This window comes from Anguilla anguilla, chromosome 1, assembly GCF_013347855.1.
Source record: "Anguilla anguilla isolate fAngAng1 chromosome 1, fAngAng1.pri, whole genome shotgun sequence".
Taxonomy (NCBI): Eukaryota; Metazoa; Chordata; class Actinopteri; order Anguilliformes; family Anguillidae; genus Anguilla; species Anguilla anguilla.
This window is the reverse complement of record NC_049201.1, coordinates 86423375-86440032: the sequence shown is the minus strand read 5'-3', so window position 1 is coordinate 86440032 and position 16658 is coordinate 86423375. Positions and strand designations below refer to the sequence as shown.

Here is a 16658-nt window from a genome sequence, read left to right as displayed (position 1 = left end):
TTTCCTGTAGGATGGTACTACTGCAGCACCAACACTGTCAATACCCGCAACCTGCAGCCCTAACACTGCTAATACCTGCAACCTGCAGCGCTAACAATGCTAATACCCTCTATCTGCAACACTAACACTGCCAATACCCACAACCTACAGTGCTAACACCACTAATGCCCACAACCTGCAGCGCTAACAATGCTAATACCTCCTATCTGTAGCGCTAACACTGCTAATACCCTCTATCTGCAACACTAACACTGCCAATACCCACAACCTGCAGCCCTAACACTGCTAATACCCTCTATCTGCAACATTAACACCGAAAATATCCTCTATCTGCAGCGCTAACACTGCCAATACCCACAACCTGCAGCGCTAACACTGCTAGTACCTCCTATCTGTAGCGCTAACACTGCTAATACCTCCTATCTGTAGCGCTAACACTGCTAATATTTCCTATCTGTAGCGCTAACACTGCTAATACCTCCTATCTGTAGCGCTAACACTGCTAATACCTCCTATCTGTAGCGCTAACACTGCTAATACCTCCTATCTGTAGCGCTAACACTGCTAATACCTCCTATCTGTAGCGCTAACACTGCTAATACCTGCAACCTGCAGCCCTAACACTGCTAATACCTCCTATCTGTAGCGCTAACACTGCTAATACCTCCTATCTGTAGCGCTAACACTGCTAATACCTCCTATCTGTAGCGCTAACACTGCTAATACCTCCTATCTGTAGCGCTAACACTGCTAATACCTCCTATCTGTAGCGCTAACACTGCTAATACCCGCTATCTGCAGTGCGAAGCATGATAATATGTAGCACTAAAAATGTTAATCAATTAAGCGCAATACTAACACTGCTAATATCCACCAGACACTAATCTAACATAACATACCATAATGTAACATAACATTACATAATGATGAGAACAAGCAATTCAGCCCATCAATGATCACCATTTTCATACCAGTAAAGATACCTAACTCTCATCGTTTATCTACAAACTAGATAGCATCTAGCATCGTATCAAACCTGGTCTTGAAAACACCCAGAGCTTCTGCCTCTACTTTCTGCCTCTAAATATTTCCTAACATATGTGCGGAATTTGCTTTTTGTTAATTTCCATTTATGTCCCCTCGTTCTACTTACAGTACTCAACCTGAAGATTCTCTTGTAGTTCACTTGAATTTAAAAGACTCAACAAAATCACCACTAAGTCTCCTTTTACTAAGCTTGAAGAGGTTAAGCATCTTTCCTCATAGCTTTTATCTTTCAGACCAGGAACCGGTTTTGTTTCCCTTCTTTGAACAATTTCCAGAACCTCCATATCTCTCCTGCAGTATGATCCTCAGAACTGCACAGGGTACTGAAAGTATGGTCTGACAGAGGTATTGCGTAAGATACGTTTCACTTCCTTGGATTTACACTCAATACTTTTCATTTACTGCTACAGCACAGTGCCTAGAACCTGAAGGGCTTTGATAAACCATTGCTCCCAAGTCCTTTTCAAATTGAGCACATTCCAATTTTGTTCCTCCCAATAAAGTAATCTTGCCTTACGTTTTTATTTCCCACATGTAGAACTTCCCATTTGGCTATATTGAATTTCATCTGCCAGGTTTCCGCCCGTGTCTGTATTCTGTTTAAATCTTTCCTGGATCACTTCGGTCGATTCCAAGCTGTCAGCTAAACCTCCTGGTTTTGCATCGTCTGCGAACGGGCCTGACCCTGCGTTCTTCAGCCACCACTTTCCTGCTTTATCTCGAAGAAATGGCGTCGCCACGGTTTTCAAATACGCTGTTATTTTAAAAGCTCCTTTGCCAGATTTAAGATTTGAGATTTAAAACGCGTGGCTTAAAAGCAGCGGAGGAAGTGCACACTGGGACAGACTCATTTCTGCTGAGTGGCCCTACATGCTGAAGGGGAGGGAGAGCCGCATCCTGGATTAGACTGTAGATATTCAGCGCCTGTCTCCCTTCCGATCCTCTGCTTCTTAACTGCCGCAGGCTCAGACTGGAAACAGCAGCCTCTGGTGCGGGATTACAGCACAGAGCGTCCATTACCACAGCACGGTCCTCCTGTCAATACCCGTGACCTGGTCACCTTTGCCCTTTGACCTTTACCCAAACAGAGAGGCGGAAAGTGAGTGGGCAGCTAATGCTGAGTTTCCCCCATTTAATCACCTTCTGCTACATCCCCAAAACATCCCGAAAATGCCCTCAAAACATCACCAAAATGCCCCCAAAACATCACCAAAACATCTGCAAAATGTCCCAAAACAACCTCAAAAACATCCCCAAAAACATCCCCAAAACATCCCCAAAACTGCAGCAGACACTGTGGCTCAGGTCCAGATACATCAACTGCTATGAGTCACAAACTGTAGCACTGCCACCCTCAGAGTGGTAAAGAGACAGCTATAGCACACACACACACACACACACACTCTCACGCATCCTCACACACATACACACACACATATACACACACTCTCTCTCTGTCACACACACGCGCACACACACAAACACTCCCTCTCCCTCTCACTCACACACACACACACACACACAAACACACAAACACACTCTCACACTCACACATACACCAACACATTCTCTCATTCTCTCTCTCTCTCTCTCACACACACACAAACACTCCCTCTCACTCTCACACACACACACACACACACACACACACACACAAACACTCCCTCTCACTCACACATACACAAACACATTCTCTCATTCTCTCTCTCTCTCTCTCACACACACACACTCTCTCTCTCTCTGTCACACACACACACACACACACACACACTTCAGTGCTCCAGGCAGATGTATCGTTTAATGGAATTAGCATTTCCAGCTCAGGACCGCTAACTTCGCCCAGCCCAAGGCCGCCCGCCTCCCGCTAAGCAGACAGGTACAAAGATGAGTTTGCATAAATTAGCAGCAACGCATAAAATCAACCCCCCAGGACTGGAGAACGTTCCCCAGCCAGACGCGGGGACTCTGAAATGAATGAAATCAGAAAGTGAGCCTGGATGCTGTTGCCGGGGACCACCTTCCCTAATGATCGCAGGGGAACTCGGGCTATCCGTGAAGGCATATGCACTGATGATGTCATCGAGAGGGGGCGGGGCCACAGTGTCATCACATGTTGCTTCACCAGGTGGGACACATATAAGCATGTTTGTGTGTGTGTGTGTGTGTGTGTGTGTGTGTGTGATGTGTAATACCATGACCCTGGAGCCGGGCCGGGGAGGAACACGTGAGCGTGTGTGTGTGTGTGAGTTTATGTGTGTGTGTGTGCGTGTGTGTGAGTGTATGTGTGTGTGTGCCTGTGTGTGAGTGTATGTGTGTGTGTGCGTGTGTGTGAGTGTATGTGTGTGTGTGGGTGATGTTCTGACGCGCGTAGGCTTCAGGCCTATCCAGGCCTGCTCTGAGCTCCAGCACGCTACGTGAGGGTACACTGTTAGCCCGGATTCTGTCTTTAATTAAACAATTAGCTGGTTATTACTTATTCTTTTATGCTTCAGAGGACATTGTTCCCATAACTAAATCAAATTAAGCTGTCTGCAATATTCAGGTGAAATATTCAGTCTAGTAATTACGTTAGGCAGTGATTACTCGATATAATAAGTTTCCGCAGGGCGGGGGAACCTAAATTTCTAAATTCTGCCCAACAACACTGGGTACTGGCTCATGACTGGTGCGTAAGGTGTCACCACTAACAGAACAGACAGACGGTTAATGGTGGGCAATAAATGCACTAGTAGGAATTAAACTTGTATTATCAGCAATATTACAGTACTGTGAACAGTACTTTGCCATTAGTGCAGTATACAGCATGTTGCTGTAGATTTTCTGTAGGTTTTGTGTGAATTTTTAATGGCTGATGAAATATTTCAGCAATCATCATTTACTGCTATCCAAATCCAAATTACAGTAATGGTCCATTAGTGCAAAAACGGACCAATCCGCTTGCACTAAGGATTTTTTATCTTTTTTTTGCTGACACAGCCAGTTGAAGGTGAAATTAATAATCAATTTTTGTAGACGTCTGAGTTTTTGAAAAGAATATTGCAGCACTGCGGTCCACCCGAGTGGCAGGCTAGCAGCTCAGCTAATGGAGAATCCAGCTTTAACGCAGCGGCTGGTGCAGCTGCCTCCGCCCCTGAGGACCCCGGGCTCCAGCCGCGCCAGACCCCTGCTGTCAGACGAGGAGCTCTGGGCTCCACGAGCAGGGCAGGGCAGTGTCCCAGTGTTGTGGCAGGAGATAAGGACTGATTTATGTGAACTAATGGTTTTCGGTAGTGTTCACTAATGTTCAGGGTATTGAACTTCACTTTAGACCACAAGTACACACTTCTTAACCAGTTATGTCTCACTAAATGTAAAAGCACAATGTTTTAAGGCAACTGGTTTTTCTGGTAAAGTCAACTAATCCAGGATTAAATTGTAGGGAAGAGGGTGGAGTCTGTGACATCAGCAGCCTCCATCACTGCCCTCAAGGGGGAGCCAGAGGCCCAGGGGCAGAGCAGCAAGCTCAGCTCAGGCAGTGTGGCACAGCTGAGCTTGCAAGTTTGAACCCCAGGAGAAACATTGCCGGGAAAGCCTTGATTGAATAGAGGCAAACATTAAGCAGGTGAATTATGTAACAGCACCACTCTCTACACTCTGCCTATCCCACACTGCTGGAGGAAAAGCCATCAGATGATGATTGTGATGTCACTGCCATTATGATGTCATAATGAAAAATGATATGCCCGCAATGGTGGTGATTCATAGCCGTTCCAAGGAAGTTACAATGTCTCATTTTCAGTATAAACTAGCGTGCGTGCACATGCGCGCACGCACACACAGACACACACGCACCCAGACACACACACACACACACACACTGAAATACCATCATCCTGCCGTACATTTCCCACTTTGCTGATTTCCCAGGAGAACTCCATTTCATTTGGAGCCCCTGTCTTTGGTTTACATTCTTGGCAGGTAATTGCAGCCGTTCCTTCAGGTTGGGAGTGGGAGCAGAGAGCAGTCCCGCCCCCTCAGTACAGTCTGTCTCAAAACCCCAATCAGGTTAAAGTCCTCTCAGGAGAGCCTGCTGGAGCCTCAGGTGATAGCTTCTGAGAAATCAATATCAATTATCCAGGATCAGCAGCGCGGTGCAGCCGCACCACCGGCACGTGGCCATCGGGGGCAGCGCAGGGCCCCCCTGTGGGCTCAGAACCTTCTCTGCAGACCTGCATGTCTGGTGGGGCCTTAATGTCTGGTGCACAGCTGCGTCTGCAGCCAGGGCAACACTGTGGGGGTGTGGCTGGGGGGGGGCGGGGGGGTGTTGTGATGTGGGAGAACCTGCAGACTGTTAGAAGAACCCCTCTTTAGCTTTTGGTTATAAACAATAAACTGTATCATGCAGAGCCCAGGAGCAGCTCAGCTCAGAACAGGTCCAGTTCTCAGGAGCAGGTCTGGTTCTCAGGAGCAGGTCTGGTTCTCAGGAGCAGGTCTGGTTCTCTGGAGCAGGTCTGGTTCTCAGGAACAGGGGTCTGGTTCTCAGGAACAGGTCCAGTTCTCAGGAACAGGGGTCTGCTTCTCAGGAACAGGGGTCTGGTTCTCAGGAGCAGGTCTGGCTCTCAGGAGAAGGTGTGGCTCTCAGGAGCAGGTCCGGTTCTCAGGAGCAGGTCTGGTTCTCAGGAACAGGTCCGGTTCTCAGGAGCAGGTCCGGTTCTCAGGAGCAGGTCTGGTTCTCAGGAACAGGTCCGGTTCTCAGGAACAGGTCCAGTTCTCAGGAACAGGTCCGGTTCTCAGGAACAGGTCCAGTTCTCAGGAACAGGTCTGGTTCTCAGGAACAGGTCTGGATCTCAGGAGCAGTTCTGTTTCTCAGTTCTTTCTGCCGTTCTCTGAGCTGCTCCTTTTAGATTCTTCATCACTCCTTTTCCTCACATTGTCTCCCAGCAATACACCACTGGTGGCTCCACCCCCCTCAAAGCTGGGCACACAGAATTCTGGGGCGGAATTCGGGATGAAGACATGTGACACGAAAGAGCAGCCTTCGCCTCAGGAACCCTGACGAGGACAGACAGGAACCTAGAAGAGCGGAGGAGAAGAGGGAAGGAGAGGAGAGGAGAGAGGAAGAGAAAAGGGGAGGGGAGGGGAGGGGAGAAGAGCCATGTCAGTCTGTGAAACAGATCATTGCACTAGCAAAAGGAAAAATAAATGCTAATTTAAAGCTTCCTGATTGGCCAGTGAATGGCCACACCCCACGGACACCATAAACTCATTACAGTCATCACCAGCCCAATTACAGCCTAAGCTGCAGGCGCCAGGGGCATTAGGATACTGAAATGATTTTAGACAGACTGTTTTTGATTGGCACCAGCTGCCTGAAAAGCAGCTTTTCCATGTGGTGTTGATTCATGGGATTCTGAGTTCTGTTGCCAGAACATGCATTGGCTCACAACGTGGGTCACGGACTTGGGAGTTTGGGCAGGTTGGAATGGCATGTTAAAATAAACGCAAATCTGTTATAAAATGTAAAAAACTTCCCACAGGAAGTAAAAACTACAATCAAGGTGTGCAAAACTACAAAAAATGAGTCAGCAAAGTACAATCAAGATGATAGAGGTACAAGGGGCTTAGGAGCTATACCGCGGTAGAGACAGTGACTCACCTGGTGGGGGTGGGGGTGGGGGTGGGGGGGTTTTAGGAGCTATACTGCGGTAGAGACAGTGACTCACCTGGGGGGGGGGGGGGGGTGGGGGGGGGTTTAGGAGCTACACCGCGGTAGAGACAGTGACTCACCTGGGGGGGGTGGGGGGGGGGGTTTAGGAGCTATACTGCGGTAGAGACAGTGACTCACCTGGGGGGGGGTTTAGGAGCTATACTGCGGTAGAGACAGTGACTCACCTGGTGGGGGTGGGGGTGGGGGTGGGGGTGGGGGTGGGGGGGTTTAGGAGCTATACTGCGGTAGAGACAGAGACAGTGACTCACCTGGGGGGGTGGGGGGGGGTTTAGGAGCTACACCGCAGTGCAGACAGTGACTCACCTGGGGGGGGGTGGGGGGGGGAGGAGGACTAGGAGCTATACCGCGGTAGAGACAGTGACTCACCTGGTGGGGGTGGGGGTGGGGGGGTTTAGGAGCTATACTGCGGTAGAGACAGTGACTCACCTGGTGGGGGTGGGGGTGGGGGGGTTTAGGAGCTACACTGCGGTAGAGACAGTGACTCACCTGGTGGGGGTGGGGGTGGGGGGGTTTAGGAGCTACACTGCGGTAGAGACAGAGACAGTGACTCACCTGGGGGGGTGGGGGGGGGGTTTAGGAGCTACACCGCGGTGCAGACGGTGACTCACCTGGTGGGGGGGGGGGGGGTTTAGGAGCTACACCACGGTGCAGACGGTGACTCACCTGGTGGGGGGGGGGTTTAGGAGCTACACCGCGGTGCAGACGGTGACTCACCTGGTGGGGGGGGGGGGGGTTTAGGAGCTACACCGCGGTGCAGACGGTGACTCACCTGGTGGGGGTTTTAGGAGCTATACTGCGGTAGAGACAGTGACTCACCTGGGGGGGGTGGGGGGGTTTAGGAGCTATACCGCGGTAGAGACAGTGACTCACCTGGGGGGGGTGGGGGGGTTTAGGAGCTATACTGCGGTAGAGACAGTGACTCACCTGGGGGGGGGGTGGGGGGGTTTAGGAGCTATACTGCAGTAGAGACAGTGACTCACCTGGGGGGGTGGGGGGGTTTAGGAGCTATACTGCAGTAGAGACAGTGACTCACCTGGGGGGGTATTAGGAGCTACACCGCAGTGCAGACAGTGACTCACCTGGGGGGGTGGGGGGGTTTAGGAGCTACACCGCGGTGCAGACAGTGACTCACCTGGGGGGGGTGGGGGGGTTTAGGAGCTACACTGCGGTGCAGACGGTGCTGACGGTAAAGTCCGCCTCCCCGGGCACCACGTCGGTGGGGGGGATGTTGTGGATGTTGCGGTCGTACATGGGGTTCTCAAAGGTGGCCCTCCCGTTGGTGTTCTCGTGTCCCGCGTAGCCGTTGAAGGGGACTTTGGGTCTTCTCCTGTCGGGACGCACGCAGGAACAGACACAGGTCTCAGTCTCCCACTTTCATAACGGTTTCTCTTTAACCCTTTGAAATGCTTAATAATATATTCAAGGTGCAAATCCTGCATAGTGTGTCTGTAATTCATGCAATTACAGATGTTCAACAGTCACTCTTCTCTACAGTGCAGCAATTCTAACTAACACAGCTTTTGCATTTTTTACCTGGTACCCATTTATACAGCTGGACACCAGACCTGGATACATCTGGGATACCTACCTTAGGTACAACCGCAGTGTCCTATGGGGGAATGGAACCTGCAACCTCATGGTTACAAGCCCAGTTCCCGACCCACTAAACTACACTACCGCCCCCCATTGGGGAGGACACAGCCGGACACACACAGTCCTCTGGAGCAGGCCCTGTGAGCCGCTGCTGGTCTGCACGCTGCAGTCCAGCACTTCACCGCACACACACATTACAACCTCAGGAGGCCCCTGCGTGTGCAGCGTGTGCCGGCCGAGGCTGGACCAATCACAGGCTGCCTTGCGGTCTGCATGGCGACCGCTGGCGCTGACAGCATCAGAATTCGATATCAGACCGCAGCGCTTTCCCACACGTTAGGGCGGGACGAGCCGTCCGGCAGACCTGTTATTACCAGAAAAAAAAACAGCCAGCTGCTCCACGCTGATCTCAGAGAGAATAGTGGCCGGACACTCTGGGGGAAACAGCCAGTGCTGCCGGACACTCTGGGGGAAACAGCTGGTGCTGCCGGACACTCTGGGGGAAACAGCCAGTGCTGCCGGGGGAAACAGCCAGTGCTGCCGGACACTCTGGGGGAAACAGCCGGTGCTGCCGGACACTCTGGGGAAACAGCCAGTGCTGCCAGACACTCTGGGGAAACAGCCAGTGCTGCCAGACACTCTGGGGAAACAGCCAGTGCTGCCGGACACTCTGGGGGAAACAACCACTGCTGCCGGACACTCTGGGGGAAACAGCCCAGTGCTGCCGGACACTCTGGGGGAAACAGCCAGTGCTGCCGGACACTCTGGAGGAAACAGCCGGTGCTGCCGGACACTCTGGGGGAAACAGCCCAGTGCTGCCGGACACTCTGGGGGAAACAGCCAGTGCTGCCGGACACTCTGGAGGAAACAGCCGGTGCTGCCGGACACTCTGGGGGAAACAGCCGGTGCTGCCGGACACTCTGGGGGAAACAGCCAGTGCTGCCGGACACTCTGGGGGAAACAGCCGGTGCTGCCGGACACTCTGGGGGAAACAGCCGGTGCTGCCGGACACTCTGGGGGAAACAGCCGGTGCTGCCGGACACTCTGGGGAAACAGCCAGTGCTGCCGGGGGAAACAGCCAGTGCTGCCGGACACTCTGGGGGAAACGGCCAGTACTGCCGGACACTCTGGGGGAAACGGCCAGTGCTGCCGGACACTCTGGGGAAACAGCCAGTGCTGCCAGACACTCTGGGGGAAACAGCTACTGCTGCCGGACACTCTGGGGAAACAGCCAGTGCTGCCGGACACTCTGGGGGAAATGGCCGGTGCTGCCGGACACTCTGGGGGAAACAGCCAGTGCTGCCGGGGGAAACAGCCAGTGCTGCCGGACACTCTGGGGGAAACAGCCAGTGCTGCCGGACACTCTGGGGGAAACAGCCAGTGCTGCCGGGGGAAACAGCCAGTGCTGCCGGACACTCTGGGGAAACAGCCAGTGCTGCCAGACACTCTGGGGGAAACAGCCACTGCTGCCGGACACTCTGGGGAAACAGCCAGTGCTGCCGGACACTCTGGGGGAAATGGCCGGTGCTGCCGGACACTCTGGGGGAAACAGCCACTGCTGAGGTGCAGCTGCGCAGTTTGACCTGCACAGAAGCTTCCAGCGTTTCCTTCTCACCAAGAAATGTTCTTTTAGCTTTTCTCTTAGTTTTGGCTTTATTTTACTTTCATACTCTACACATTTGCCCTTATATATGCAAATGCTATGCTAAAAATAATGCCTTAAAAATAATACAAATATGATAACCCTACTCGTGGATCATCATTATTATTTCTGATGTCAGGTAAGGACAAATTAAATCCATGGAGGGAAATCTAATTATCCAAATAATACTGAACTGTTTTTATATGTTGCTAAAAATAAAGTTCATTTGATTATATTAATGCTTGAAATAAAAAACAGCCTTAAAAAACGGGCATAAATCAATGAGCAATGATATCAATTTGTACAAAGAATCTGTACCAAAGAGCAGGCCAGCATAACAATGTCTGTGCAGGTGTGCAGTACCTGTGTTTGTAGAGGTACAGGGCAGTACCTGTGCAGGTGTGCAGTACCTGTGTTTGTAGAGGTACAGGGCGAACCCTGCGATGATGGTGGCGATGAAAGGCACTAGGATGGCAGCTGCCACTGAGCTGCTGCTGAAGTTGAAACTGTAGCTCAGAACCTCCCTGTCCTGAACAGAGCTCTCTGCCTCTGCAACACACACACACACACAATTAACCAGCGCTCTCTGCCTCTGCAACACACACACACACACACACACACACACAATTAACCAGCGCTCTCTGCCTCAGCAACACACACACACACACTATAAACCAGCGCTCTCTGCCTCTGCAACACACACACACACACACACACAATTAACCAGCGCTGTCTGCCTCTGCAACACACACACACACACACACACACAATTAACCAGCGCTCTCTGCCTCTGCAACACACACACACACACAATGAACCAGCACTCTCAGCCTCTGAAACACACACGCACGCACACACACACACTCTCACACACACACATACACACACACACAGACACTCACTCACTCACACACACACACACACACACTCACTCACTCACTCACTCACTCACAGTACACCAGCAGGGGACACACTCACCGATTCTCTGAAGGCCAAACTGCCCAAAGCCTTTACCCCGTACAAATCCCTGGTAGACGAAGGAGCCAGTGGAACCCACATAAGACACCTGGAACACACCTGAGATCAGTCACCTGCACTCACACAGCACACCTGAGATCAGTCACCCTCACACAGCACACCTGAGATTAGTCACCTGCACTCACACACAGCACACCTGAGATCAGTCACCCTCACACAGCACACCTGAGATCAGTCACCTGCACTCACACAGCACACCTGAGATCAGTCACCCTCACACAGCACACCTGAGATCAGTCACCTGCACTCACACATCACACCTGAGATCAGTCATCTGCACTCACACAGCACACCTGAGATCAGTCACCTGCACTCACACAGCACACCTGCAAGTGTCAGAGTCAATGTGTGCTGCAATATGTTTGAGTACTGTGGACTGTAGTCCACATGATTGGTTGACTGATTGACTGATTTATTGATTATATGACTGATTGATTGATTGAATGATTTATTAAGTCACTGATTGATTGGCTGATTTATTGATTAATTGACTGATTTATTGATTGATTGATTGGTTTATTGTCTCTCTCTCTCTCTGGCTGTGTGTATGTAAGGAGCATGGCTGTGACTCACGTGTCCATCCAAAGCCCAGTTCTCGCTCTTGAACTTGTGCACAAAGATCTCCACAGGGCCCCGGATCTGATGCACCTGGAGCAGCAAGTGAGACTCTTCACTCCTGTAGACCCCTGCAAGCGCCCACACACAAATCAGAACCAGAACCGAAACCCAAACAAGAACCAGAACCAGAACCAGAACCAAAACAAAAACCAGAACCAGAACTGAAACCCAAACAATAACCAGAACCAGAACTAAAACCCAAACAAAAACCAGAACCAGAAACAGAACCCAAACAAAAACCAGAACTAAAATCAGAACGGGAACCCAAAAAAAAAACCAGAACCAAAGCAAAAACAAAAACCACAACCAAAGCAAAAACCAAAACCACAACCACAACCGTAACAAAAACCAAAACAAGAACCAGAGCAAAAATCTGGACCAGAACCCAGATTCAGAACCCTGAACCAGACCCAGAACCTGGATATTTTCTCCAGTTTCCTGAAGGAAGTTTTCCTTTGGTATGAGCGCATGGTTTGGTGAGAAATGTCCCCCAGGCAGAGACAGAGGTGAGGACGGACTGGCAGGCACTGATAACGCCCAGGGTGAGCTGAGCTGAGATTGGCGTACCGGACAGCTTGAGCTCCACGCCGCTGTGGTCCGTCAGAGTGCAGTTGACATGGTTACTGACGGGATCGAAGAGCGTCACAGTCAGCATGGCCGGCTGCTTCTTCCCCAGGTACTCATACGAACCCTTCCACTGCGAGTGTTTCGCAAACACACCCACAGGCACTGAGAGAGAGAGAGGGGAGAGAGGGGGGAGGGAGAGAGGGAGAGAGAAAGAGAGAGAGGGGGGGGAGGGAGAGAGGGGGGGAGGGAGAGAGGGAGAGAGAAAGAGAGAGAGAGGGGGGAGGGAGGAGGAGAGAGAGAGAGAGGGGGGGAGGGAGAGAGGGAGAGAGAAAGAGAGAGAGAGGGGGGAGGGAGAGAGGGCGGGGAGGGAGGGAGGGAGAGAGGGGGAGGAGGGAGAGAGAGAGAACTTATTTTGGTTGTTAACTGAGAAAAGGTTGTCTCAATTAGGCTGTAGATTTTATAGGATGATTGTAATTACTACAAATTTCTGAAACAAAATAGCACCTCTATATTTAAGCACATTATATTCACCTGGGAGTTTAGGATCGGGTGACTCTTGAATCGTTCCAAAGGTAGTACCACTCGGTCTGTTATCAGCTGAAAAGCAAAAGAACAAACTGTAAGACAACCATCACTTCAGAACTGTCACACATCAGCGGCTTTACCTGTCCAGGTGTGCAGTACCTGTGCAAAGCAGTGTTTACCTGTGCAGGTGTTCAGTACCTGTGCAGGGCTGTGTTTACCTGCGCAGGTGTTCAGTACCTGTGCAGAGCAGTGTTTACCTGTGCAGGTGTTCAGTACCTGCACAGGGCTGTGTTTACCTGTGCAGGTGTTCAGTACCTGTGCAGAGCAGTGTTTACCTGTGCAGGTGTTCAGTACCTGTGCAGAGCAGTGTTTACCTGTGCAGGTGTTCAGTACCTGTGCAGAGCAGTGTTTACCTGTGCAGGTGTTCAGTACCTGTGCAGAGCTGTGTTTACCTGTGCAGGTGTTCAGTACCTGTGCAGAGCTGTGTTTACCTGTGCAGGTGTTCAGTACCTGTGCAGGGCTGTGTTTACCTGTGCAGGCGTTCAGTACCTGTGCAGAGCTGTGTTTACCTGTGCAGGTGTTCAGTACCTGCACAGGGCTGTGTTTACCTCTGCAGGTGTTCAGTACCTGTGCAGAGCAGTGTTTACTTGTGCAGGTGTTCAGTACCTGTGCAGAGCTGTGTTTACTTGTGCAGGTGTTCAGTACCTGTGCAGAGCTGTGTTTACCTGTGCAGGTGTTCAGTACCTGTGCAGAGCTGTGTTTACCTGTGCAGGTGTTCAGTACCTGTGCAGAGCGGGGCTTTTCCTGTCCAGCTCCCATCGGACCGGCAGGTTCTGTGCTCCGAGCCGCCGGTCAGGTAGAAGCCTGGCTGGCAGGTGTAGATGAAGGTGTAGCCCACCGAGGGCAGCTCGATAGCGCTAACGTCAGCATGGGGGGGGCAGGTCCGGCTGACTGCAGTGGTGCGCTGGGGCAACAGAGGAGGGGGGGGGGGGGTGAGCTCTCTGTGCCTATACCAGTGGCTGCAGGACAGACTGGGGGGGGGGGGTATTCGGGTCTTACCCACACACTCTGGCTGGGTGGCGCTCCAGGTGAGGTTGGGCAGGCAGGTGCGGGAGATGGAGCCCTGAAGCAGGTAGCCCTTCCTACAGCTGAAGAAGAGCGTGCTGCCGATCTGAGAGAGAGAGAGAGAGAGAGAGAGAGAGAGAGAAATACAGTCACCCATCCACACACATATACTCTCTCTCTCTCTCACACACACACACACACACACACATATACAATCGCTCACACACACACATACACTCGCTCACACACACACACACACTCACGCACACACACACACACACACACACACACACACACACACACACGTACACTCGCTCACACACACACACACACACAGGCTTACCTGGTAGCCCTGAGAGTTGTTGACATGTCCGAACAGAGGCGCCCCTGGGTCGGCGCAGCTGGTGTGGGTGGGGTCTGAAACACAGGCCAGGCTCAGGTGAGTGATGATGTCATTTCCCCCGTGCTCACCTCGTTAGGGACTCTGAGGTGGTTAGGGACTCTGAGATCGTTAGGGACTTTGAGGTTGTTAGGGACTTTGAGGTCGTTAGGGACTCTGAGGTCGTTAGGGACTCTGAGGTCGTTAGGGACTTTGAGGTCGTTAGGGACTCTGAGGTGGTTAGGGACTCTGAGGTCGTTAGGGACTCTGAGGTCGTTAGGGACTCTGAGGTCGTTAGGGACTCTGAGGTGGTTAGGGACTCTGAGATCGTTAGAGACTCTGAGATCGTTAGAGACTCTGAGGTCGTTAGGGACTCTGAGGTCGTTAGGGACTTTGAGGTTGTTAGGGACTCTGAGGTCGTTAGAGACTCTGAGATTGTTAGGGACTCTGAGATCGTTAGAGACTCTGAGATCGTTAGAGACTCTGAGGTCGTTAGGGACTCTGAGGTCGTTAGGGACTCTGAGGTTGTTAGGGACTCTGAGGTTGTTAGGGACTTTGAGGTCATTAGGGACTCTGAGATCGTTAGAGACTCTGAGGTTGTTAGGGACTCTGAGATCGTTAGAGACTTTGAGGTCGTTAGGGACTCTGAGGTCGTTAGGGACTTTGAGGTCATTAGGGATTTGAGGTTGTTAGGGACTCTGAGGTTGTTAGGGACTCTGAGGTCGTTAGGGACTCTGAGGTCGTTAGAGCTGAATTTGTTAGGGACTCTGAGGTCGTTAGAGCTGAATTTGTTAGGGACCCTCACCTATGCAGGAGGGCTGCGTCCCGCTCCACGTCCCATCCGCCTGGCAGTACCGCCGCGCCGAGCCCACCAGCACCAGCGGCGGGAAGCAGGAGAACACCGCCGAGGACAGGTAGGTGAACCCCCGATCGTCCCTGCGCCCCTCAGCGGGGACCCCTGGATCTCCACAGAACACAGCTGGGGGGGCAGGTTAGTATCATCATCATCATCATCATCATTATTATTATTATTAACACACATTTTAAAACACATTAGGCCAGGAAGCATGAGAGGAGGAGGAAGAGGCTAGGAAGAGGCCAGAGGTAAAATGTGAGGGGTGAGAGCTCAGAGGTGAGATGTGAGAGGAGAGAGGGGAGAGGTGAGAGGTGAGAGGTGAGAGGTCGTAGGTCGTACGGAAGCACTGCGGCCGCTCCCCGCTCCACTGGCCCGTGCCCTGGCAGGTGAGCGAGGCGGGCAGGGAGAGCTGGTATCCCTCCACACAGGCGTACGCCACGCTGCTGCCCCACTGGAACTCGGAGCCCACCACCCGCCCGTTCGGGATGCTGGGGGGCGAACCGCACATGATGGCTGCACAGGCAGAGGGACAGACAGACAGACGGACGGACGGACAGACAGAGAGGCACACCAGAGTCAGACATTGTCAAACCCATAGGAAATTCAGCCAAAAGACTGACACATAATCAACTGACCCACCAACCAAATGCACTCCTGGGGTTAAGAGTCAGCCTCAGTGCTGCAGTCTGTGATTGGCCCCTCAGGATAAACACACAGGAGTCCCTGTGGATCACTCTCAGCACTGCAGTCTGTGATTGGCCCCTCAAGATAAACACACAGGAGTCCCTGTGGATCCCTTTTAGTGCTAAATAACCAATAAACAGAGGACTGTCTAGGGAGGGGTCTAAAGAGCTCATTTGCGATTGAGCATGTGGGCAGCCAATTAGCTGAGATCATGCACAAGATGAGACCAGTCTCAAGTGAAGAACAACCCTTGGAATGCTCCAGAGTGCAAGATTGCACACCCAGCATCAACGTGACAGTCAAGAAATTAAAGTGTTTCCATAGCAACCAGTTCCGAGCGGACTCCGTCTCACCACTAACCCTGGACTCTGATGCAGTAAGTCTCAGAGAGTACAGCTCTTAAATTGTTTACCGCTCAGCAAAATTAGGTTTGGGCTGCTGGGCTCCAAGACCGCTCGCAGTCCTCACAGGGCAGGGTGTTAGGTCCTGGTTTGGGACGGTACCTCACAGACATTGTGTTAGGTCCAGGTTTGGGACGGTACCTCACAGGGCAGGGTGTTAAGTCCTGGTTTGGGACGGTACCTCACGGACAGGGTGTTAGGCTGTGGGTTGGGACAGTACCTCACGGACAGGGTGTTAGGTCCTGGTTTGGGACGGTACCTCACGGACAGGGTGTTAGGCTATGGGTTGGGATGGTACCTCACAGACAGTGTGTTAGGCTGTGGGTTGGGATGGTACCTCACAGACAGGGTGTTAGGTCCTGGTTTGGGACAGTACCTCACGGACAGGGTGTTAGGCTATGGGTTGGGACGGTACCTCACGAACAGGGTGTCAGGTCCTGGATTGGGACGGTACCTCACGGACAGGGTGTTAGGCTGTGGGTTGGGATGGTACCTCACGAACAGTGTGTTAGGTCCTGGTTTGGGACGGTACCTCA

The 16658-nt window shown here is 51.9% G+C and overlaps 1 protein-coding gene across 1 annotated transcript in view; it reads right to left on the bottom strand.

Annotated features, from left to right (window-relative positions):
* Positions 1 to 3348: 3348 nt before the first annotated feature.
* LOC118214643 (CUB and sushi domain-containing protein 1-like) overlaps positions 3349 to 16658 on the bottom strand; it is a 247803-nt gene continuing 234493 nt past the window's right edge. Inside the window, 13 exon segments of the mRNA XM_035394776.1 lie at positions 3349 to 6099; positions 7887 to 8081; positions 10400 to 10538; positions 10968 to 11055; positions 11601 to 11713; positions 12213 to 12374; positions 12744 to 12809; positions 13521 to 13674; positions 13676 to 13701; positions 13797 to 13908; positions 14146 to 14219; positions 14987 to 15160; positions 15377 to 15550. Coding sequence (XP_035250667.1) covers positions 7913 to 8081; positions 10400 to 10538; positions 10968 to 11055; positions 11601 to 11713; positions 12213 to 12374; positions 12744 to 12809; positions 13521 to 13674; positions 13676 to 13701; positions 13797 to 13908; positions 14146 to 14219; positions 14987 to 15160; positions 15377 to 15550 — 1451 coding nt within the window. The 3' untranslated portion in view covers positions 3349 to 6099; positions 7887 to 7912.